Source organism: Syzygium oleosum, unplaced genomic scaffold, assembly GCF_021117445.2.
Source record: "Syzygium oleosum isolate NSW1041296 unplaced genomic scaffold, Sole_v2.1 Sole_v2.05, whole genome shotgun sequence".
Taxonomy (NCBI): domain Eukaryota; kingdom Viridiplantae; phylum Streptophyta; class Magnoliopsida; order Myrtales; family Myrtaceae; genus Syzygium; species Syzygium oleosum.
The window spans coordinates 13,874,797-13,897,636 of NW_026607489.1; the positions used below are offsets into that span (position 1 = coordinate 13,874,797).

A 22,840-nucleotide genomic window follows, 5' to 3' on the forward strand; every position below is an offset into this window, starting at 1 on the left:
TTTTTTTTAATTTTTGAACTTATCAACTTTATTTGTCTTTACTACAAACGCCTTAAATTTATCAACCTTTGAATTTACCAACATTTATTTATGTGACTTATCGATTTTTTTAGTTAGTTTACCAATTGATTTTGGTTTACCTACTCTCATTTGAATTGGTTACCAATGTTTATTTATTTATTTGTATTAAAATTTTCTATCGAGTTACTAACTTTTATTTGTCTTACTTATCAACCATTGAATTTACTAATTTTTTTTAATTACCAACTATAATTATAGTTGTAGCAACTTTTCTCCAATTTTTTTTTGGTCGGAGTTCTCCAATTAAGTAGCCAACGTTTATTTCAATTTTTTTTTTAAATTTGCCAACTTTTTTTAGCATTTATGAATTTTCTTTGCCTAACTTACCTACTATTAAAATATACCAACTATTTTTAGAAATTAATAACCCTCAGCTAGAATGATTACAAACTTTTTTCCTATCAAGTTACCAATAAGTTTTGTGTTGCCAAATCTTATTTGAGGTAGCTATCAATATTTATTCTTTTAATTATCTGCTCTTCTTATTTCTGAACAAAAGCAAACTTCTCTTATCTTTTACAAACCTTTATTTGTTTTTTTAGCAACGATTTAAATTTACCACTATTATATGAAATTGACAACCTCTTTTGTGCGACTCACCAATTTTCTCCAATTAAGCTATCAACTGGTTTTGGATTATCAACACTCATTTAAATTGCTTACTCTATTTATTTTCTCAATTTTTAACCAACTTGAATCAATCTCTATATCACTAATATTATTCATTTCTCTCTATCAGTAGTCATGGACTCGATGTGCAAATATTCTACCCGTAGCCCATGCTAACATGAAATTGAACGGTCAAACCACACAAAATATCAAAATTCCCGACTTCCAATTATCCATAGTAACTAGTTGTTAAAAGATTGAGCTCTTGTAAAACTATCGCCAAAACTATTGTAATATTAACGAACATGTAAAGTGAAAACTCACACGAGTATTTTATAGCGTTGTCAAGTCAATGTGCGAACAAGACAAATTCGCAGTAGTTACAGTTGGCTCAATAAAGTATAGCATTCAGGAAAACCCTAACCTTCTAACAAACATTAGCACTTGTAGAACCCTTAATTAATTTTTTTTTGGACAGTATGTCCAGGTGACTGGTATGCTTAGTGTTCTCTCTTTAAAAAAACAAATAGAAGTGAAACGTGCAACAATGTATCTATCTATACAAAAAGTTCGTAATTTCATAAAAATATTGATGAGTTATGAACAAATTATTTGAAAAAATGCTACGGGTCACTTCATTACCATTGATTTTTTCACATTGGCTACTGCTTGTACGTAAAAGTGTAACAGCACGAAAAAAGGCCATTCTTTTTAGGCACGGAACGTAGAATTCTGCTATATATAAAGCAATATTCTCGATTTATGTTCTATAGTCATGACTTCTAAATTGGTTTGCTATTGCCGTTATTTTATGCATCCAAACCGTCCCAGCTATAATTCTCTCTATCTTGTCTCTATTTTTTATCAGTAAACTTGCGAACATTAATCATTTATTTCCATTGACACACTCTCCTATTTTCATTTATAAACACAATTTTTGGTGGATGAAGTTAGCTCCCATACACGACAAATACCTAGTAGTTAGATTTTTTTTTTTTCCTTTTAGGTGATGTGTGTATGAACCTCTCTCTCTCTCTCCACACGTTTGCTTGCATGAGCACTCAACTGCCATTTAATGATGTGGAAACTCCATATAAATCTCAAAATCTTGCATGGGTGTCTTCCTGAACCAAAGTTGCATCTCGGCTCATACACAAACCTTGATTCCACCTGAAATTTATCTGTTTCTTTTGGGCTTATATTCTTTCCACAATGGGTCGAGGCAACAAGGGCAACAGAAAATCTGGGAAGAAACTCAGAACTGTGGGATCTCATCATGACAGGAGGCACTCAAGAAATGAAGAAGAATCCGAAGAACAAGGAGGAAGACAGGACCAGTATTACACTAATAACTGGGTCATCGATATCATGACCTCCCTTGAGGAAGGGCACACTTATGATGCAGGGAGGTCGTGGACCATCTACCGAGTCCCTAGCAACTTGTGTGAAGTCCAGAAGAATGCTTTCCTGCCCAAAATAATATCCGTCGGTCCCTTCCATTATCGTGAAAGAGAAGAGAGGCTGCAGGTCATGGAAGAGCACAAGATGCGGTTTCTGATGCGCCTTCTGGGAGGGAAGTTGGAGCGGCGGAAAAGTGATGGAGATATGTCGGCGACGACCAAGGGGGAGAGGGAGTCCGATGACCGTGATTGTCTAGAAGACAACATTGAGGGTCGGATGGCAAAACCCGTGCTTTTGGATGACCTTGTGGAAGCCATGCAGATGTTGGAGGAAAAAACGAGGGCCTGTTATTCGGAGAGCTTTGATGATATTGGCGGCGACGACTTTGTGGAAATGATGGTCGTCGATGGTTGCTTCATGGTCGAACTATTGCGCCTTTACTATGACTCTGTCCACACAGAGGTAGAGCGGCATTTAAATTTTACATAACGTCCTTCATTTATCAGTTTCAACTTTTGAGTGAATTAATTGTGGTCATTTACGATTGTCTTGTCTATCCTTGAAACCGAGCTATTCAAAAGAATATTCCATTAGAAACTAAAATCCAGATCATAAAATGCATGCTTGATTGTCCATTGAATTAAGTAATTTACAAAAAACAATAGGATCAAAGGCATGAATACTGACCGTGGAAGACCGTTGAGATACAAAATAAAGTAAGATCCTAGAGTCAGTCATAATATCATACTCTTATGTTCCAATGACTTAATTATTCCTTAAAATTGACGGGTATTCAAGTATTATGTGTAATCTTATGCATATTGACTTTGCTTCTCTTAGTCTTAAATCATTGATCCTTTTTTGCTTGCAGTCCCCTGGAGTGGCAAATGTGGACGATCCGATTTTCACCACCCCCTGGATGCTAAGAACCCTTCAACGCGATCTTCTGATGCTTGAGAACCAACTACCTTTCTTCGTTCTTGAGAAACTCTTCGAGCTGATCAACAACAACAAAAGCATCGATCGACAAGCTGTGTCGCTGGAAGTACTCGCGGTCACCTTCTTTGACCCATTGTTACCCCGAAAAAATGCTGACTCTAAGTTGAATACCAAAAAACCCTACGCTCATCTGCTCGATGTCTTCCGCTCTACCTTCCTCAAATCCGTAAGAGAGAAAGTCGACAAGCAGGGAATGGCTCAGGTCAAGATGCAGTCACATCCCGATGGTAGTGTCGGCGCCCTTGTCCGAGAAAGGCAGCTAATACACTCTGTCTCAGAGCTCCGAGAGGCGGGCGTGCAATTCAAGAAGAGGAAGGGCCAAGACTTACTGGACATCAACTTTGCTCACCGCACTCTACAGATCCCTCCGTTGTCCATGGACGACAACACGGTCCCTCTCTTTTTGAACTTCGTTGCCTACGAACAGTGCCACGACCACGCCAAGCCCTACTTCACGAATTACTTCATGTTCTGGGACAGTTTGGTCAATAGCCCCGGGGATATTCAAATTCTCCACAAGCATGGGGTCATCAATCACGTGTTGGGAAGCAATGGGGACGTGGCCAATCTATTGAACAAGCTGTGTAGAGAGATCGTTTACGATCTCGATCAGTGCTACTTGTACAACGAGATCAAGGAGGTAAATGATTATTGCAAGCCTTATGACGAGAGCAAGTACCGTGTCTGGTGGAGAAACCTCATCCGCGAACGTTTCAGCAGTCCGTGGACATGCCTCTCTCTCTTTGCTGCCATCATCCTCTTGCTGCTTACACTCCTCCAGACGCTCTACACCCTGTACCCTTACTATCGTCCGCATTAAGCTTTGTGTCTGTCATTCTATGCCAAGATGTGTTGTTTGTTATGGCTTTTTAGCATTGGATGTCCTGTGTTTATAATTGTTGCATGGTGGCTTTACATGATGGGAATTGTATCCGCTACATTTGAATATTTGGATTGTTGTGGTGTGTAATTCAATTTGGTACTTTTTGAATCCACTGACTAAAATATCTAATGCCTGAGCAACATAATATACTAGGATTGGGTATTATGCTCTATAAATTGGTTTGACAGTCGTAAGAGTACATGTATTTGGATTCTCTAAGCAGAGGTCAGGACACTGAACGCATATGGTTTCCTTTTAGCAGAAGCTACAGAACAATTGCTGCGACCTCAATCCTCGTTTTCAGGGAGTCTTAACAAAAGTAATCTTTGTTCTGTTCATAGGAGAAACAGAAACACTTTCTTGAGCTTCATAGTTAAAGATAACTACTACGCTTTCTTATGATGCAATCATCTCATTAAATAAGTGCAAAGCGTGTCACGGCTACCATCCCTCCGCCTGCTCTTCCAGAGAACCATTTCTTTCAGTCGTAAGCGACGCCATCTTTACAAAGGCAAGAAGGAGCTTGTCATTGAATTATGCCATCTAAGTTTCACTTGACACCATTTGATGCTGCACTTGGACTTCAGCATTCTTGGGATTCTATTGCAGCTATCAAGGGATCAAAAGCAATACAAAAACCTTGCAATAGTTACATTACAAGTTCACTTCCCCATGTTAGTCAATATCCTCTTGATCAAATCCTCTTTCTTCCCAGAGACGGGCAGATCGGGTGCAGTCAGGTAGAACTTTAACTCCACTACCGTCAAATCCTTCAACTGTAGGGGTGCACAACAACAAGAGGAAGGTCAGTGAATGCAAAGCCATTCTGTACTGATTTCTGCCAAACTTAACCACAAGAGCTTTCATCTGCATGATTCTCCTCATTCAAATCACTTAAAACCTCTAATATGGTTGCAAAAGGCACTTTCTTAACACAAAAATAAAACAATAATCTGCACGATATGTCAGAGAACAGGGAAAACAACTTCTGGAGAACTCTTTTTAACTGGCTCGAGAGAAAAATCTTGTCCAGTAACTGCAGGCTATAACTGCATCGACAAGAACCAAATTTTTAAAAAAATGCACAGAGAAAACACAAAAGGGAGAGATCCCGTTTCACCTTGCCACTGTCAGCGAGCTCAGCCCAATTTTGTGCAGATTTCCCAACGGAACTATCCGCAATGGCTTTTCGTTTCTTGGATGGCTCGCTCCCCTTTTTTATGGCCGGGATTATCGCTTTCCTCATACTTATCCCCATAAACAGACAGCTTGAACTCTTCTATCGCATTAACAACTCCTGACCTGCAGGCAAGCATGAAAAGGCAGCCAAAGGTGATACCAAGAATCAACTTCTCATTCCATCCCGACATTACAAAAAAACGCAAACGCTCTCCACATGAATAACCTTTTTCCTTACCTAGCCGGCCTTCCTCATCAGGCACTGTTTCATCTTTGATTTCTGGCAAGTCATCTTCTTCAAGAGCAAGGGCCAGCAAAACTGCGTAATGTGTCTGCAAGGCTGCAAAATATGTCTCAGTCAACTGGATGACGTTGAAAAATTTTGACAACAGATTGCACTTCAGTAAAATCTCATGGTCCAGTTTTTGATGACAAAATCAAAGCGCTTCCCATCAGTTCATCGAGGCAAATATACCGATCCTGACGGCGCACATAATATCAGAAAGAAAGTGACATTTATCGTAAATACAAGGTACCGGAGACTTTATTTATTGAAACCAATATACATGGCACCAACATACAAGGTCGGTACCCGTATTTAGCGCTCAAAATGTCTGATGCAAGTCCAGGATTGTGTATCGCGCAAGCTTTTGAGAACCCGTTCAGCTCCCGGGCTGCCCAACGGATCCAAATCCAAGCGACCCGCCCGTCATTCGGACCGATTGCATTTTTTTTAACCCGTGAATAAATGGAGTCTTGGTCCAATTATAAGTAAGTTGGACTGGAATAAGATCTCCCATCTTGGTCCTGTAGCCAGTGCACTGGCCGTCCAAACTCGATCAACTTTCATCAAATAGTAATTCTTCTGATCATCGACAAGTTTGCGCAAAAAGTTTTTGGCGACACCGAGCTCGACCTAGCCAGCCAATGAGCTCAATTAGTCGGGTGTATTTTCGCCGTCCATCGATCATTTTTATTCTCGCATCTCATTTTTTGCTTTTTATAACGATATACGGAAAACGTTACATTTTTTTACAAAGGTTTGATACAATGTTTATGATCTATTTTTTTTTTTGGTCGAAGTTTATAATCTAGTTAGCTCGATCAATTCACGAGGACGCTTTTTTTCTTTTAATTTTGATAACTACTTCACACACTGGTATTAAAATTCCCACATAATCTGCGTGATGGTTTTTTTTTATCTAGATATATACGAAATAAAAATTTGAGAAGAAAATCTACTAACTAATAATCACTTGCTTGGGGGATAACTTAAAATATGAAACTAGAGGATACAGGGTGTCTATCAACAGCAAACTTTATGTGAAATCTTGATTTTTCACAAACTTTTACAGTATGTATCTGTATCTCCATGGGCTTCATTTTTTTTTTGTCAATTCTTTTAAAAAGTGGTGGTTCAGTCGGACTCAGCCCATTGGACCATGGTGGGCCTGAGTGGCACTGGCCCATTGTCCGTCCACTGTCGGGAGCGGGCGGTTTTCGCTGTTCTGTGAAACCAGCCTCACCGGGCCTCTCCACTCTAGGATACATGTGGCCCGACCCTTCGCCCAAACCACATGGACCAACTCTCGGCTTGGAACGGGCGGTCTAGCAAGTAGCCACACCAGACCCAGCCCAAAGGATCCGAGCCCACGTCCCACCACCTTGGTGCGCCCCACTCGGGTTACAAGCCCTTGTGACTGAGCTCGGCCTCCGCAGGCTTCATTGCATGGCCATTACACACCATATAACATGCGCTTCTCACGCATTAGACTAAGCTTAGCGGTCGATGAGGCGTAAAACAAAGCCACACGAGTCGTATCTGAACAAACTTAACTACTCGACGAGGACTTATTCATATGTTCCAAGTAGAAATATTTTCATTATTTCTCCACTAAGCTAAAGTAAGAGTCGATTTTATCCTCCGCCATATCTTCACTTTTCCGTAGAAGCCTTTTCTTTTTAATTTTCAACGGTCGGTGGACCGAACAAAACTTTACTCCGTCGCCTAAGTTTTCCTTGCCTGTGCCAGTTTAATATTCTTGTTGGTGTCTTCTCCATTAAACTAGAGTTTAGTAATAATCCAGTCCTCTATGGCATCCTTCACTACTTCATGCTTCTCTGGTCACCATCCCCATAAAATGTTTTCCATCATTTCTACTTCTCCCCTTCTTGCTACGCCCAATGAGGTTAGATCCCCATTAACATAGTGTCAAAACTCAAAAGCACTTAAGATAATATTTTGCAACCTCAAAAATATTTATATGCACTTGGTATGTACTTAAAAGATAATAACAAACAGAAAAATTAAATGGTGTGTCATACGTTGAAATGTCATATGATGAAAGTATCACGCATAAACATTAGATTCGGTTTAGTTAAATATCACGACTAAATTGGAAAGAGGTCAATTATTACCTAAAGTAAGGATATCTTCAAGAATCAATAGCTTACCCTTGATTATTGGGTCCCCATATAATCAATCAGCCTGTTAAATATTTCATTCTGTCTTTTCTTTCTGTTTTTTGGTTGGTGTAGTTTATTCACATTCAAAGTCGTCCTTTGCTTACTGCCTAGTCCAATAAAGAGAAAGAAAGTTGACCGTATTGACTTCACGACAGCCGAGAGAAACAAAATGCATTCATTTTTATTGACCACATTTCTTTTAGTCAATGTTTTATATGCTCGAGTTGCACTGAAATAATATTAGTGATATAGAAATTGATTTAAGTAATAGAATACTTCAAATATGCTGCACAGCTTGTTCGAACATATATATAGTTTATGATCACGTCACGTTTACAAATTAATCTATGTTCTCCACGAAAAGGAAAACTTATTTTCCTTCATCATTTAGTTGCTCCTAAATACTAGGACATTTACCAATAATATAAAACGTCACCCGAATTCTATGTCCTTTTTCAATTTTTTCAGTCTTTATTAACCAACGATGTATCTGAGTATACGATGGAAGACGAGAAACAAAACCTTTTTATCAAATCACAAAGGACGACAACGTTTAATTTAGCTACAAATGTATAAAAATCGCCACTTGCTCTCTTTCATTTATTGAAAGAAAAAAACAGATGTGAAAATATTTTCCGCCTATGTCAACATAAATTCATTACCAACCACGTCTTTGTATAAGAATGTTGCTGAATTTTCAGTACATTCACCTGGGGAGATCGCCGAGAGGGAATCCAAGGCCGAGCCCGTCAACATATCTAGTTTGATTCACATTCATTCAAAAGCTTAAGACAATAAGTTATGAGCTAACTAGGATATATTAACTACTCCACACTACATCAATTTTCCTATATGGGATGTGATTTTTTCTAACATATTCATACGTGCAACTCAACAATATCTACCCCAAGCAATAGGCGTTTAAAAAGCACGTACACTAAGTCATTACCTACTTTGCACATGCGGCTTGTGGGGAATATCCGTAAACAACTGTTAAATTCATCTCGATAACGACGTAACGTGCACATGGTCCGTTTCACCCAAAAATAAGAGCACGTGAAATATGATTGTACCTTCAATTGCATCAAATTAATAAGTTTTATGAATTAATTGTATTTTTTAAAAATTTCAAGATTCAATTATACTTTCGCAATAAATTTTAATTATTCTAAGCCTTAGTTTTTCTTTCTTTTTTTCAGGGATGGTGGACCCAACAAAAATTTGCTCAGTCGCCTTAGTTTTTCTTTCTTTTTTTCACGGATGCTGGACCCAACAAAAATTTACTCAGTCGCCTTAGTTTTTCTTGCTTGTGCCAGTTTAATATTGTTGATGGTGGCGCCTCCGGCTTTCTCGACGGATGCGCTGCTTTCTTTTCACACTTTGGCTTCTAGTTGGGCATGTGCTGGATCTTGGAAAAGGTGAGATCTTCTCATGGGTCTTTGTCCCCTCGCTCTCCATTAAACTAGATTGAAAAATGGGGGAGCTTCTCATGGGTCCTTCTTGTCCCCTCTCTCCATTAAACTAGAGTTTAGTAAATAATCCAGTGCTCTATGGCATCCTTGACTACTTCATATTTGTCTGGTCACCACTTCCATAAAATAGTTTCCATCTTTTCTACTTCTCCCTTTTGCTTCGCATAATGGGGCTACATCCACATAAGCATAGTGTCAAAACTCAAAAGCACTTGGGATAAGAGGTTGCATCCTTGATAAAATTGTTATACGCGCTTGGTTTGTTCTTAACATGGTATCGACCGGTCGATTCAATGGTCTCCTTTCTTTCAGAAATCATTTAAAAAATAATAACAAACATACAAATTAATTAGGGTTACATTACGTTGTAATGTTTATACGTGAAAGTATTATGCATAAACATTATACTCGACTTAGTTAGACATCACGACTAAATTGGCAAGAGGTTAGCAATTACCTAGATTGAAGATATTTTCGAAAATCAATAGCTTACCCTGTGATTACTGGATTCTCATGTAATTAATTATCCTAATAATTAGTTCATTCACTGTCTTTTCTTCTTCTTCTTCTTTTTTTGGGGGTTGTGGGGGCGGGGGTTTGTACTTTTTCCACATTCAAAGTCGTCCTTTGCTTACTGCCTAGTCCGATAAAGAGAAACGAAGTTGACCGTATCGACTTCACGACGGCCGAGAGAAACAAAATGCATTCATTTTTATTGACCACATTTCTTTTAGTCAATGTTTTATTTGCTCGAGTTGCACTCGAAACCATATCATTGCCTACTTTACACATGTTGAATCCATGGAAAAATGCGTAAACTGTGCAGTCTATTTTACCTCTAACTAATGCGAATTTGTCTTATTCCCACGTTGACTTAATAATGCTAAAAGACATTTGTAAACTTTCACTATATATATATAAATATCGCAACAATTTTGATGATAATTTCGAGTATATGATGGGAGACAAGAAAGAAAACCTTTCAATCAAATCACAAAGGACGGCAAGGTTTCCGCTCCCTACCAACGTATAAAAGCGTCACTTGCTCTCTTTCATTTATGAAAAGAAAAACAGCTGTGAAATTATTTTCCTTGATCTAGAACTTTTTAGTTGACCTAGGATTTTACCAACCACACCTTTGTATAAGAGCCTATGTATAAGAATCTGTTAGGAGTTCTGGTTCCTTGACTCGGAAATATCGCTAAGAGGAAGTCTGAGCGCATCAACATATCCAATTAGGAAGTCAATGAGTTATGGGTCAATAATTTATGAGTCAATTTAGTTATATTAACTACTTATCATCACAACAATTCTCCTATGTGATACACTTCTAACATGTTCATAAGTGCAACTTTACAATAAAAGCATGTAAACCAAATCATTACCTACTTTACACATGCGACTTGTGGAGGAAGATTCCCAATGATGCAATGTGAATCACTTCCATCAGATAAAACTTAACATGTATAATTATCTCGGGGAATTTTCATAAACAACTGTTATATTTATTTTGATAATGACGTAACGTGCACATGTCCGGTTTTCTCCAAAAATGACAGTACATGTGCTTGGAGGGAGCTTCTCGAGGCAAGATCTGCTTTCGCGTTAACCACATGTTAGACATATTATTGGTAATGGAGAGGATATATCTTAATGGAATGATCCTTGGCATCCTCATGGGGTGTTGTTGGATGTTTACCCTCAGAGAGTGACTTATGATGCTGCGTTGGGTCTTAATTCTTTAGTTGCTGCTGTCATTGGGGGAGATGAGTGGGTCTGGCCTCCAGTAAGATCAAACTGTTGGTGCAGATTCAGACAGCTAGATGTGGAACCATCTCTCGTGTGACAAACCAGTGTTTGTAAAGGAATCTATGATTACTTAGCCATCGTGTTAGGCAAAGAAGACACAAAAATGAGCATATAAGCCTATATACTTAAGTCGATGTAACCTACCACTACCAGTCTATGAAATAGATTTGCATCCTTAACTTATATCGATGAATCAGCTAGAGTAAGAAGAATATTTTTTGGAGAACTCATCATCGATAGAGTTACTTAAAATTGAGTCGATGCATGTGCGTTCATCACTACTGCCTCGTAGGCGAAACGGTTCACTACAGTGCAGCAATCACGAAAACCCTAAACTTCTGAGAGCCATTGGCACTTGTAGAACCCCCAAAAATTTTTGGACATCATGCTGAAGTGACTTGTCAACTTATTAGTATTCTCTCTTCAAAATAAATCAAAAGTGAAACGTGCGTTCGTGTATGTATAAAATAAATTAGAAAAATTTGCATCCTATCTAGCATCGATGTATACAAGTTCAACATAATGGAATTCATGCTGCTGAGAATGACCATAGGAAATAGAAAAGATTTTCAAATGAAGTAAACTGCCCTGTATACATGTAGTTGTTCATACTTGTTTGTAATTGGTCCTTTAAGGTTCCAAGTTCATATGTGAGACTCAATGCATTGATCGCAGCAGCCATGCTGGAATCGAAAAAGGAAGATCGCTGGCGCATGCCTATGCCAAGTTATTCTTCATTGAGTCTTAAGGATTTTTGTCTTAAAGTAGTAAACATACAAAACCTATATGTTGGCATCCTCGATAAGGGTTATGAAACTAATGCTGATCGTTTGTGTGATACGTGTGAATTTAGCAATAATTGATTCTCTCCATCTTTAGTCCTAATTGGTTCCAATGTTGTTTGTTGGGTTCACAATGAAATCTGTAGACTGAGTTAAAATTGCAGTGGTTGATCCTCCTTATAATCATCATTTCTTGCAAGAATACTCCGCCATCAGCGAAAAATTGTAGCGCACGGAATAGTTTCAAATTGGCAACGATTTGAACACTGTATGCCTCAAACAAAAAAAACAAATTCCTACACAATGTAGCAGATATTCACGTCCATTTTACCCAATGGATCCAGCGGAAAAGGTGTCCATCACAATAGTTCTTGAGTCCTGTTAAGGTTACGGTGCGGTTAGTCTGAGGGAACGACAGAGGATTTACGACCGCTTGTTTCATTTCTTTGCAACATGCAACTGGAACTGAGGATGGACCCATCAGGCCTCAAATTCACCAAGCCTACTTCAAACATTTGGCTGCGCTTGGTCGTCTGAATTTTTAATCAGGATAGGATATGAAATTTAGAGGTTTTGTTGCATTTTATATGTAGGTTTGATATAATGTTTATAATTTTAGTTAGCTTGATCAATTCAAGAGAGGACAGATATATACGAAATAAAATTCGAGAAGAAAATCTACATACTATAATCACTTGCCTGGGGGATAATTTAAAATATGAAACTAGAGGATACTGGGTGTCTATCAACAGTAAACTTTATGTGAAATCTTGATATTTCACAAACTGTTACAGTATGTATTTGTATCTCTACAGGCTTCATTGCATGGCCATAACATAGCACATAACATTCGCTTCTCACGCATTAGACTAAGCTTAGCGATCGATGACACGTAAAACAAAGCCACACGATTCATATCTAAACAAACTAAACTACTCGATGATGACTTATTCGTACGTTACAAGTAGAAATATTTTCATTATTTCTCTACTAAGCTTAAGCAAGAGTCGATTCTATCCTCCGCCATATCTTTCTGTAGAAACTTTTTCTTTATATTTTTCACGGTCGGTGAACGGAACAAAAATTTACTCAGTCGCCTAAGTTTTCCTCCAGTTTAATATTCTTGTTGGTGTCTTCTCCATTAAACCGGAGTTTAGTAATAATCCCAGTCGTCTATGGCATCCTTGACTTACTTCATATTTGTCTGGTCACCATCCCCATATAATGGTTTCCATCTTTTCTACTCCTTTTGCTGCACCCAATGGGGTTACATACAACACATTAACATAGTGTCAAAACTCAAAAGCAGCTCTGATAAGATGTTGCATCCTTAATAAAAATATTTATATTCGCTTGGTACGTACTTAACATGGTATCAACCAATCGATTCAATAGCCTCCTTTCTTTCAGAATTCATTTAAAAAATAATAACAAACAGAAATATTAGGTGATGTGTCATACGTTAAAATATACTATACTCGGTTTAGTTAGACATCACGAATAAATTGGCCAGAGGTTAACAATTACCTAAATTGAAGATAGCTTTGAGAATCAGCAGCTTACCCCATGCTTACTGGGTCCCCATGTAATCAATCAGCCTAATAAATATTTTATTCTCTGTCTTTTCTTTCTGTTTTTTGGTAGGCGTAGTCTATTCCCTTTCAAAGGCGTCCTTTGTTTAGTAAAATAGAGAGAAAAAGAATGACCACATTGACTGAATGACAGCCGAGAGAAACAAAATGCACCCACTTTTGTTGACCAGATTTCGTTTAGTCTATTCACTTTCAAAGGCGTCCTTTGTTTAGTCAAATAGAGAGAAAAAGAATGACCATATTGACTGCCTGACAGCCGAGAGAAACAAAATGCACCCACTTTTATTGACCAGATTTCGTTTAGTCAATGTTTGATATGCTTGACTTGCACTTGAAATCGAATGATATCATAATGAGCGATTAATTAAGTGCTCTTCTTTGACAAGCCACGGACTATTCAATTTCTTTTATGGGTATAGAATATGAACGGCAATACAATTGCAACTACATCGCCTTTGTTTTCTTCGAGCATTCAATCAATTCGATTTTCTTGTTTACATTATAGACGAGCATCCTGATGAAATAATGGTCGAATGCATTGTCCACATTTAGGCTTCGCCAGGGAGGAACATGAGAGATAGGGATATAAATAGATAGGATAAATATCAAATTTTTCGGGAGAGAAAAATTTCAAGTTTTACCCAACTTTTTCTTCCCATCTCATAGTTTCCCCTCTCCCTATGTTTCCAAACAAAATTTTTCCCCTCAAATTTCATGAAAAGCCCCCAAAAACTTACATGGTATATTGTCAAATGAGTGACAAAAATTATAATTAAACATAAACTAAACGTCTAGTACTTCAACTTATAATTTATTAAAACTCTAGTACTTTCAAAACCTAAAATTTAAAAATATATATATTTTATCTTTGATCATTTAGATCTTTCTTAATTCTCCCTTAATTCATCTCCCTAATCCTTTTTTCCCCAAATATCTCTATTATCTCTTATGTTGTGTTTAGAGTATATTCATGCTGCGGAGTTTTGTGACGGGAAAAGTGTCAAAAAAGTCCTAAACATTTTGTATTGTTGTCAATTTAATCCTAAACCTTTTTTTTGTGTCAATTCAGTCCTAAACCTTTTTTATTTGTGCCAATTCAGTCATAAACCTTTTGTCTTTGTGCCAATTCAATCCTTCCGGTTAATTTTGGCCAAATTTTGCTGACGTGGACGGCCACCGGCGTTGACGTGGATAACTTTTAATAATATTTTAAGAATTTTTATTAATTTTTTATTTCTTTTATTTTTTATTTCCTTCCCTCTCTTCTTCCTCCAGTCGGTCGCTGGACCGGCGATTGCCCAAAGGCCAGAGGCTGGCGAGGCTCGCCCTCGCCGGATGGCCACGAGGGTGGCCTCACGCTGGGCGGGCGAGGCTCGAGCCTCGCCAACGACTGGGCGAGGCCCGACCTTGCCAGATCCGGCGAGGTCAAGCCTCGCCCGGCCATGGTGAGTGGGTGAGGCTCGAGCCCTCGCCAGAGGCCTTCGACCTCGTGGCCTCCGGTGAGGTTGGGCCTCGCCTAGCCGCAGGCAAGGCTCGAGCCCTCGCCAGAGGCCTCGAAAGGCCTCTGGCGAGGGCTCCAGCCTCGCTAGCGATTGGGTGAGGCCTAACCTCGCACGAATCTGGTGATCTAGCCTCACCCAGCCATGGTGAGGCTTGCCTTTGCCGGCCTCTGGCCGGTCGCTAGTCCGGCGACCTGCTGGAGGAAGGAGGGAGGGGAGGGAAAAAAAAAGAAAAAAATAAATAAAAATTCAAAAAAATGTTAAAATATTATTAAAAGTTGTCCACGTCAGCATCGGTGACCAGCTGCCCGCCGGCCAGCGTTTACGTCAGCAAAATCTAGCCAAAATTGGCCGGAAGAACCGAATTGGCACAAAAACAAAAGGTTTAGGACTAAATTGACACAAATGCAAAAAATTTAGGATTGAATTGGTACTAAAAAAAGGTTTAGGACTACATTGGCACCAATGTAAAAGGTTCATGATTGAATTGGCACCAAAAAAAGGTTTAGGACTAAATTGGCACCAATGCCAAAGGTTTATGACTTTTTTGACACTTTTCCCGTTTTGTAACATATATTTAGTAATACATGTTTTAAAATTACAATATTTGAAATTAGGTGAGACAGCTTCCCAAAAGTGTTCTAAGCTACTCTAATTTTGAAGGTATTATAGCAATGGGGTGTTTAACAAACACCTTAAAAAAATGGTAGCTCCCCTTTTCATATTAAGTGCTTTCCTTTGACAAGCCACAGACTATTCAATTTTTTTATGGGTTTAAAATATGAACGGCAATTCAATTGCAACTACATCGCCTTTGTTTCTTGGAGTATTCAATCAATTCGATTTTCTTGTTTACCACATAGACGGGCATCCTGATGAAATAATGATTGAATGCATTGTCTACAATTAGGCTTTGCCAGGGAATATGGACAGGGCGGAAAATGAGAGACGGAGATAAATAAATAGGAAATTTTTTTGATTTTTTGGGAGTGAAAAATTTCAAGTTTTAGCCAACTTTTTCCTCCCTTTTCTTAGTTTCCACTCTCCCTATGTTTCCAAACAAAACTTTTCCCCTCAAATTGCACGAAAAGCCCCTAAAAATTTACATAAACTAAACGTCTAGTACTTCAAATTATAATTTCTTAAAACTCCAGTAATTTCCAAACTCATATTTAATCTTTTTTTTTTTTTTATCTTTGATCAGTTAGATCTTTCTTAATTCTCCCTTAGTTAATCTGCTTAATCCTTTTTTCCCCATGTATATCTATTATCTCTTACGTTGTGTTTAGAGTATATTTGTGCTGTGGAATGTTGTAACTTATATATTTAGTAATACATGTTTCAAACCAGCAAATTTGAAAGTTAGGTGAGACAGCTTCCCAAAAGTATTCTAAGCTACTCTAATTTTGAAGGTGTTACCGCTATGAGATGTTTAACAAACACCTTAAAAAATAGTAGCACCCCTTTTCATAGTTGAATCTGTTGCGAAGAAGTTATACCAAATAGACGGGATAATTACTAATTCGGTTATAAATCTATTGCATGGATTCCAATTTGTTAGAATTAGGGTTTCAATTTCAAATCAATTTGTGTGAACAAAATGATAGAAATGATTGTCCTTTTGACCCTTTTTTGCCACATCAATTAAAGATTGTTCATGCTGGAGTCAAATTTATTTTAAAAAAGTTACGTCGAAATCAAAATCAAATTTAAAAGTCATGTAAGACTAATTGACAGACTAAGCACTTAAGTGGTCGATTTTTCACCAATGTGGCATTCGAGTTAAAAAAAAAAAGTTACGACACTGAAGTGAGCATTGTACGAAAATTATAAATTTTGTAGTGTCCTTTAGTAGAAGAAAGTTAGTGAGTCAAGCTAATTGAGGTCTGTAATCTCTGTAAGGAGTTAATAAATTAAGGGAGTCGCTATCGTTGGGAAATAAAGGTTGGTAAGCTAATAAAAAATACAATTAAACATTGGTAAGTTACTTAAATAAGAGTTGTAACCCAAAAATAGTCGGTAATTTATTTTACAAAAGTTGGCAAGTCAATCTAATTTTGGTTGATAATTTCATATAAGATGAATATATATATTTTTATTCAAAGATTAATATACTTGAAGCGTTACTAATTATACAAATAAACATTGGTAAACTGTAAATTACTTAAAAGGTTCGTAATTTTATAAAAATATTGGTAGTTTTTTTTTTTTTGGTAACCGAGGATCCACCACCATTCCCCGAGGACGAGCCCGCACAGGTAATCGGGGTGCCTATACCTCGGGGGAGACTAGCCCAGCAACCCACTGCCAGGGCCCCCTACTTAAATTACGGAATCGAGCGGGGATTCGAACCCAGAACCTCTAGAGAGGGAAAGAAAGCGCCCACCAACTCGACCATGCGCATGTGGGTATAAAAATAAAAATATTGGTAGTTTATCACAAGTTACTCAAAAAAGCTATTGTCAGTAACTTTTTTACTAATAATTATTTGACACCGACTAACACGAATTAAAATTTACCGGCACGGAAAAGATTCTCTAACTTTGGGCGTGGAACAAAGAATTCTGCCATAAATATAGCAATTTCTTGATTTACAGCAAGTTTTGGTGGATGAAGTCAGCTCGCATTTAAGTTAAATTAAAGGGAAATGAGAGCAGGACGGTACTGTTACTCGTGGGAGAGTAACGGTATTGTCCTGCACCACATATTTTCCCAAGGAAACCGAGTGACTTGTGTACCCGGTTCCGTTGGAAAATCATAAATCCCACATGGTGGGTTTGCAAGCCCAGTAAGTGGGATTTATTGTATTAGAAAAAAAAATCAGCCAAAATAAAAATAAGGGAATAGCAAAAATAAACTTATTAACATCATCACATTAAGCGCAAAAAAAACAATCTAAATATCTTTATTTTAAGAGAAAATAAATGTAGGATTACTATTAATGGCATCACCGTTGCAAAACATTTTACACTTGTAGTTTTTTAATCAAGAACTTGTCTGTTTCACTATGAAAATAGAAAAAAATTAGCAATGCCATATTGAATGAGCTAGGATTAGTGAATCGAGTTGTTTTTACCCAAAAGTTAGTGTTCCAAATCGATGAATTCTAGCGAATTCATCGATTTGCAGGAATGAAAAACTTAACCGTGGGTTATTTTATCCTTTTAAGTAAATGTTCAAGCATTTTTTTTATTTGAAAAAGTGAGGATAGATTTGTTGTGTATGTAACCTGTGCATTTTTTTTTGTTGAAAGTATGTTAAGGGAAAACATTTTTAATGCCATTAAAAAAAAATTCTAAAGTCAATAGTCCAGGATCTCGTCATTCCATATTAAAAAAATAATACCCCATGAATTTGCTTTTCAATATCTCTGTAGTTATGGGCTTCAAAATCTCTCATAACCTTCCCAAGCTCCGGTTGCCAAATCCTCACAAATGGGATTCTGTGGTCACTGTGGCACCGTTATTTGTGGTAAATAACGGTACTGTTATATTAGCGTCACCCCGTGTAAGTTAAATTCGTGGTAATTAGCTCTTTTTTTATTATTATTCTTTTTGGTAACGTGATGCTCGTGTGAGTGTGAAACCCTCTCTCCCTCCCCACGCGTTTACTTTTGAAGCCGCGCGTTTTTCTTTCCATTAATTAATCATATAATGTCTCCACTCCCGAACACTTGCGTATGTGTCTTCAGGAATTAAAGTTGCATCTCGACTCATACACAAATCTTTGATTCCACCTAGAATTTGTCTGTTTCTTTTGGGCTTCATATTCTCGCCACGATGGAACGAGGCGATGCTGACAAGCCTCGGTCTATGCATTGGCTCGTCGGCATCGAGGGGTTCGGCGACCGAGGCCTCGCTCACAATGCGGAGAGTTTGCGGACCATCGACAGAGTCCCTAGCAACTGGCGTGGAGTTCACAACAACGCATTCGATCCCGAAATGATATGCATCGGTCCCCTCAGTGAGCAATCGGATCGACTGTGGGTCATGGAAAGGCACAAGCTGCGGTTTCTAAACCGCCTTCTAGGAGGGAAGTTAGAGCGGTGGAGAAGCGGCGGAGATATGCCGAGGACGTCCGCCGATGGGGAGAGAGTGTCCGATGACCGTGAACGTAAAGAAGACGATGACGGTGGTCGGATTGCAAAAGCCGCGCTTTTGGATGACTTTGTGGAAGCCATGCGGATATTGGAGGAGGAAACGAGTGCCTGTTATGTGAATAATATTCACGACAGACAGTTTATGCCCTTCAGACTCTGCAACACTGAAGTGCATATGATGGTCGTCGATGGTTGCTTCGTGGTTGAACTATTGCGCCTTTACTACGACCTTGTCCACAATAAGGTACAGCGACATTCAAATATTAAACAATGTCCTTCATTTATCAGCTAAACTTTGTTGAGGAAATTAATTGCGGTCTATCTACAGCTTCTTGTCTATCCTTCAAACGGACCCATCCAAAAGAATATTCCATCAGAAGGTTAAAATACATGCTAAATTAGGCATTGATCAAACTTCTGTTAGTCTTAGCTTAATTCATCGGTCATTTTTGCTTGCAGATCCCTGCGTGGGCAATTGAGGACGATCCGATCCTCACCAATCCCCAGATTCTAACAACCCTTCGACGCGACCTTCTATTGTTTGAGAACCAACTACCATTCTTCGTTCTCGAGAAACTTTACGAGCTGATCAACAAGAAGAACAACATTGATCATCAACAAGCTGTGCCGCTGGAAGAACTCGCGGTCACCTTCTTCGACCCACTGTTACCCCAACGCAATGCTGCCTCTAAGTTGGACACCGAAAAACCCAAGGCTCATCTGCTCGAGGTTTTCCGATCTACCTTCCTCAAATCGGTGAGTGAGAAAGTCGCCAAGAAGGAAAAGAATCGAGTCAAGTCGCAGTTGAATCCCAATGGCAGTATGAGGGGCCTTGTCCTACACTTCGCATCGGATCTCCAAGAGGCGGGCATGCAATTCAAGAAGTGGAAGGGCCACGACTTACTGGACATCGAGTTCAGTCATGACACTCTACAGGTCCCTCCGTTGTCCCTCAACGACAACACTATCTCCCTCCTTTTGAATTTCGTTGCGTACGAACTGAGCGTCAACCACTCAGAGCCCTTGTTCACGAATTACTTCATGTTCTGGGACACTTTGGTCAATAGCCCCAGGGACATTCAGATTCTCCACAAGCACGGGATCATCAATAACTTCGGAAGTGCGGAGGACGTGGCGAAACTGTTGATGAGGTGTAGGCAGGTCATTTACGATCTCGATCTGGGCTACTTGTACGACGAAATCAAGGAGGTGAATGAGTATTGCGAGCGGTACTACGAAAGCAAGTACCGCGTCTGGTGGAGAAGCCTCATCCGGGAACGTTTCAGCAGTCCGTGGACATGCCTCTCTCTCTTTGCTGCCATTATCCTCTTGCTGCTTACCCTCCTCCAGACGTTTTACACCGTGTATGCTTACTATCGGCCGCATTAAGCTTTGTGCCTGTCATTCTATGACATGTGTTATTGGCTATGGCTTTTTAGCATTTGATGTCCCGTATTTGTCTGTCTTGGTTGCGTAGTGGCTTTACTTGGTAGAAATTGTATTGTCGCTACATTTGAAAATTTCAGATTGTTGAGGTGTCAAATTCAATCTTAAACTTTTTGGATCTATTAACTACGATAAATAATGCCTGAGCAACATAATATGCTAGGATCGGGTATTATACGCTATTGTGGTACATAATCTGGTTCAATGGGCATGAAAGATATGCATTTGGGATTCTTTAAGCAGTGGTTAGGACACTGAAAGCATATTGTTAGTGTTCAGCAGAAGCTGCGGAAGAATTGCTACAAGCTAAGCGCTACTTGTTTTCAGGGAGAGGCAGGCCGGACTTTGACAAAGGAAATATTTTGTTCAGTAAAATTGTCCACAAAGTTCTAAATTTTTTGCGCCTTTGCCAAATGTAATTTTCAGGGAGGGTCGCCGACCCTTGCCGGACTTGGTTGGAAAAAAAGAAAAGAAAGAAAGAAAAATAAATAATAAAAAATAATAAAAAATTCAATATTTTTTTTCAAAAATTAGAAAACCACGTTAGCACTAGCTGTTTTACATGGCATTACCGGCATCCACATCGGCGATTTCAAGTTAAAATTAGCCAGATGGATTTAATTGGCAAAACGTAAAAATATTTATAATTCAATTGGCACAATTAAAAGGTTTAAGATTAAGTTGATAAAAGTATAATAGGTTTATGACTTTTTGGACAATTTTCCTTATTTTATTTTGTATTTAGGGGAAACAGGTAAACATGTTTTTGAGCTTCACAGTTAATGATAACTACATAGATTTAAGGCTACGCTTCCTCATGATGCAATCATCTCATTAAATAAGTACAAGGTGTGTCACAGGGGGCACCCGTCCGCCTGCTCTTCTAGAGAACCAATTTCTCTAAGTCGGAAGCTATGTAACTTTATAAATGCAAGAAGGAGCTTGTCATCGATGAATGCCACCCAAGTTTCACTTGACAGCATTTGATGCCGCGGTTGGACTTTCAGCATTCTTGGGAGTCTATTGCAGCTATAAGTGTCTAAGGTTAAGCAATATAAAACCCTTGCTCTTCGAATTCGGTAATAAGTGAAAAAAAAAAAATAGACCTTATCCCCCCTCCCTTTTCTTTTCCCCCCCATTTCTAGGGGCCTCGTTCTCGCCCTATTCATATGCCGATAAAGGAATACACCTATAGTTGATCATGGCGATTCAATAGCTTCCAAAATAGCACCGAAGCGAACAAGAAAAAGAAAGCACAGCTCGAAGGAACAGCGTGAAGAGAAGATTCCTCTCTGGAGCTTTCACGTATTCTCCTCAAGCAAATCACCTGTAGCCTCTATTTGGTTGCTAAATGCACTTTCTTCACAAATAAATAAACAAATAATCCGCATGATATATATCAGAGAACGGAGGAAACTCTTTTTAACTAGCTCGAGAGAAATACCTTGTCCAATAACTGTAGGCTAAAATTACATGACAAGAATCGAATTTTAAAAATAAAAAATTAGCAGGGGAAACAAAAAGGAGTGAGATCCTGTTTCAACTACCTGCGCAATCAGCGAGCTCAGTCCAATTGTACAGTGCAGATTTCTGAATGCGGCCATCTGCAAGGGCTTTTTGTTTCTTGGACACCTCGCTCACCTGTTAGTGGCCACCATTATCGCTCTCCTCATACTTATCCCTATAAACAGAGAGCTTGAACCCTTCTAATGCATTAACAACTCCTGGCCTGCGGGCAAGCTTGAAAAGTCAGCCCAAAGTGGTACCAAGAATCAAGTTCTCTGTACATCCCTACGTAAATAGGAAGCAAACAGGCACAACAGGAGGAGCCTTTTTCCTTACCTAGCTAGGCCTTCCTCATCAGGCACTGTTACATCTTATATTTCCGGCAAGTAATCTTCTTAAAGAGCAAGGGCCTGCAAAACTGCATAATGTCCCTGCAAGCTGCAATATGTGTCTCACATAAATGACGTCAAAAAAATTCACAAGAAATTGCATTTTAGTAGAGCCAATGGTCCAGTTTTTCACGACAAAATCGAAGTGCTTCCAAACAGTTTGCCATCAAGGCAAATAGATCGAATCTCGATGGCGCATATAATATCAGAAAGAAAGTGATATATGTCTGAATACAAGGTATGGCAGACTTTATTCATTGAAACCAACATGCATAGCACCGTGGGCCCTATGCCATATGCAGGTTAACTTGCATGCCATAAGATTTGCTTCTTAAACTAGAAGATAAGTTACTGCCTGTGGATGGGTTTTTTTGCTTTCAGAACAACTTCATAGTCCTCACATCACAAGTGGTATTCCCTCGTTTAGCGAAGGTACACACATATCCATCAACAAGCACATTATCTTCATTCAATCCAATCACACATATCTTGTACGAATGATTATCCGCGAGCATTGACCATGTTCATCCAACAAATAGCTGCCAGATCAGCTATTTAAAGTCCTCTACATCTATACGTTGACCGTAACAACTTCACAATCAAATGGACATACTTCAAAATAACCAAC

The 22,840-nt window shown here is 38.8% G+C and overlaps 2 protein-coding genes and 1 long non-coding RNA gene across 3 annotated transcripts; 2 read left to right on the forward strand and 1 right to left on the reverse strand.

Annotated features, from left to right (window-relative positions):
- The first annotated feature begins 1,809 nt into the window (after window positions 1–1,809).
- LOC115663301 (UPF0481 protein At3g47200-like) lies at window positions 1,810–4,081 on the forward strand. Its single transcript, XM_030585320.2, has 2 exons — window positions 1,810–2,553; window positions 2,963–4,081. The coding sequence occupies exons 1-2, from the start codon at window positions 1,903–1,905 to the stop codon at window positions 3,908–3,910; spliced, it is 1,599 nt and encodes a 532-aa protein (XP_030441180.1). The 5' UTR covers window positions 1,810–1,902; the 3' UTR covers window positions 3,911–4,081.
- Window positions 4,082–4,555: 474 nt separating this feature from the next.
- On the reverse strand, window positions 4,556–22,309 carry LOC115663367 (uncharacterized). The gene is made up of 3 exons (XR_004003429.2): window positions 22,160–22,309; window positions 5,094–5,275; window positions 4,556–4,749 (listed from the first exon to the last, which is right to left on the reverse strand). It is a non-coding gene; the product is annotated as an uncharacterized LOC115663367 (long non-coding RNA).
- LOC115663312 (UPF0481 protein At3g47200-like) lies at window positions 18,348–20,439 on the forward strand. Its single transcript, XM_030585331.2, has 2 exons — window positions 18,348–19,115; window positions 19,331–20,439. The coding sequence occupies exons 1-2, from the start codon at window positions 18,552–18,554 to the stop codon at window positions 20,258–20,260; spliced, it is 1,494 nt and encodes a 497-aa protein (XP_030441191.1). The 5' UTR covers window positions 18,348–18,551; the 3' UTR covers window positions 20,261–20,439.
- Window positions 22,310–22,840: the final 531 nt, after the last annotated feature.

What these genes read in the sequence shown, in the direction of transcription:
- LOC115663301 (XM_030585320.2), top strand. Translation starts at nt 1,903, where the DNA reads ATGGGTCGAGGCAACAAGGGCAACAGAAAATCTGGGAAGAAACTCAGA. An exon ending in ATGACTCTGTCCACACAGAG is followed by an intron (nt 2,554 to 2,962) that starts GTAGAGCGGCAT and finishes TTTTGCTTGCAG; the next exon opens with TCCCCTGGAGTGGCAAATGT.
- LOC115663312 (XM_030585331.2), top strand. Translation starts at nt 18,552, where the DNA reads ATGGAACGAGGCGATGCTGACAAGCCTCGGTCTATGCATTGGCTCGTC. An exon ending in ACGACCTTGTCCACAATAAG is followed by an intron (nt 19,116 to 19,330) that starts GTACAGCGACAT and finishes TTTTGCTTGCAG; the next exon opens with ATCCCTGCGTGGGCAATTGA.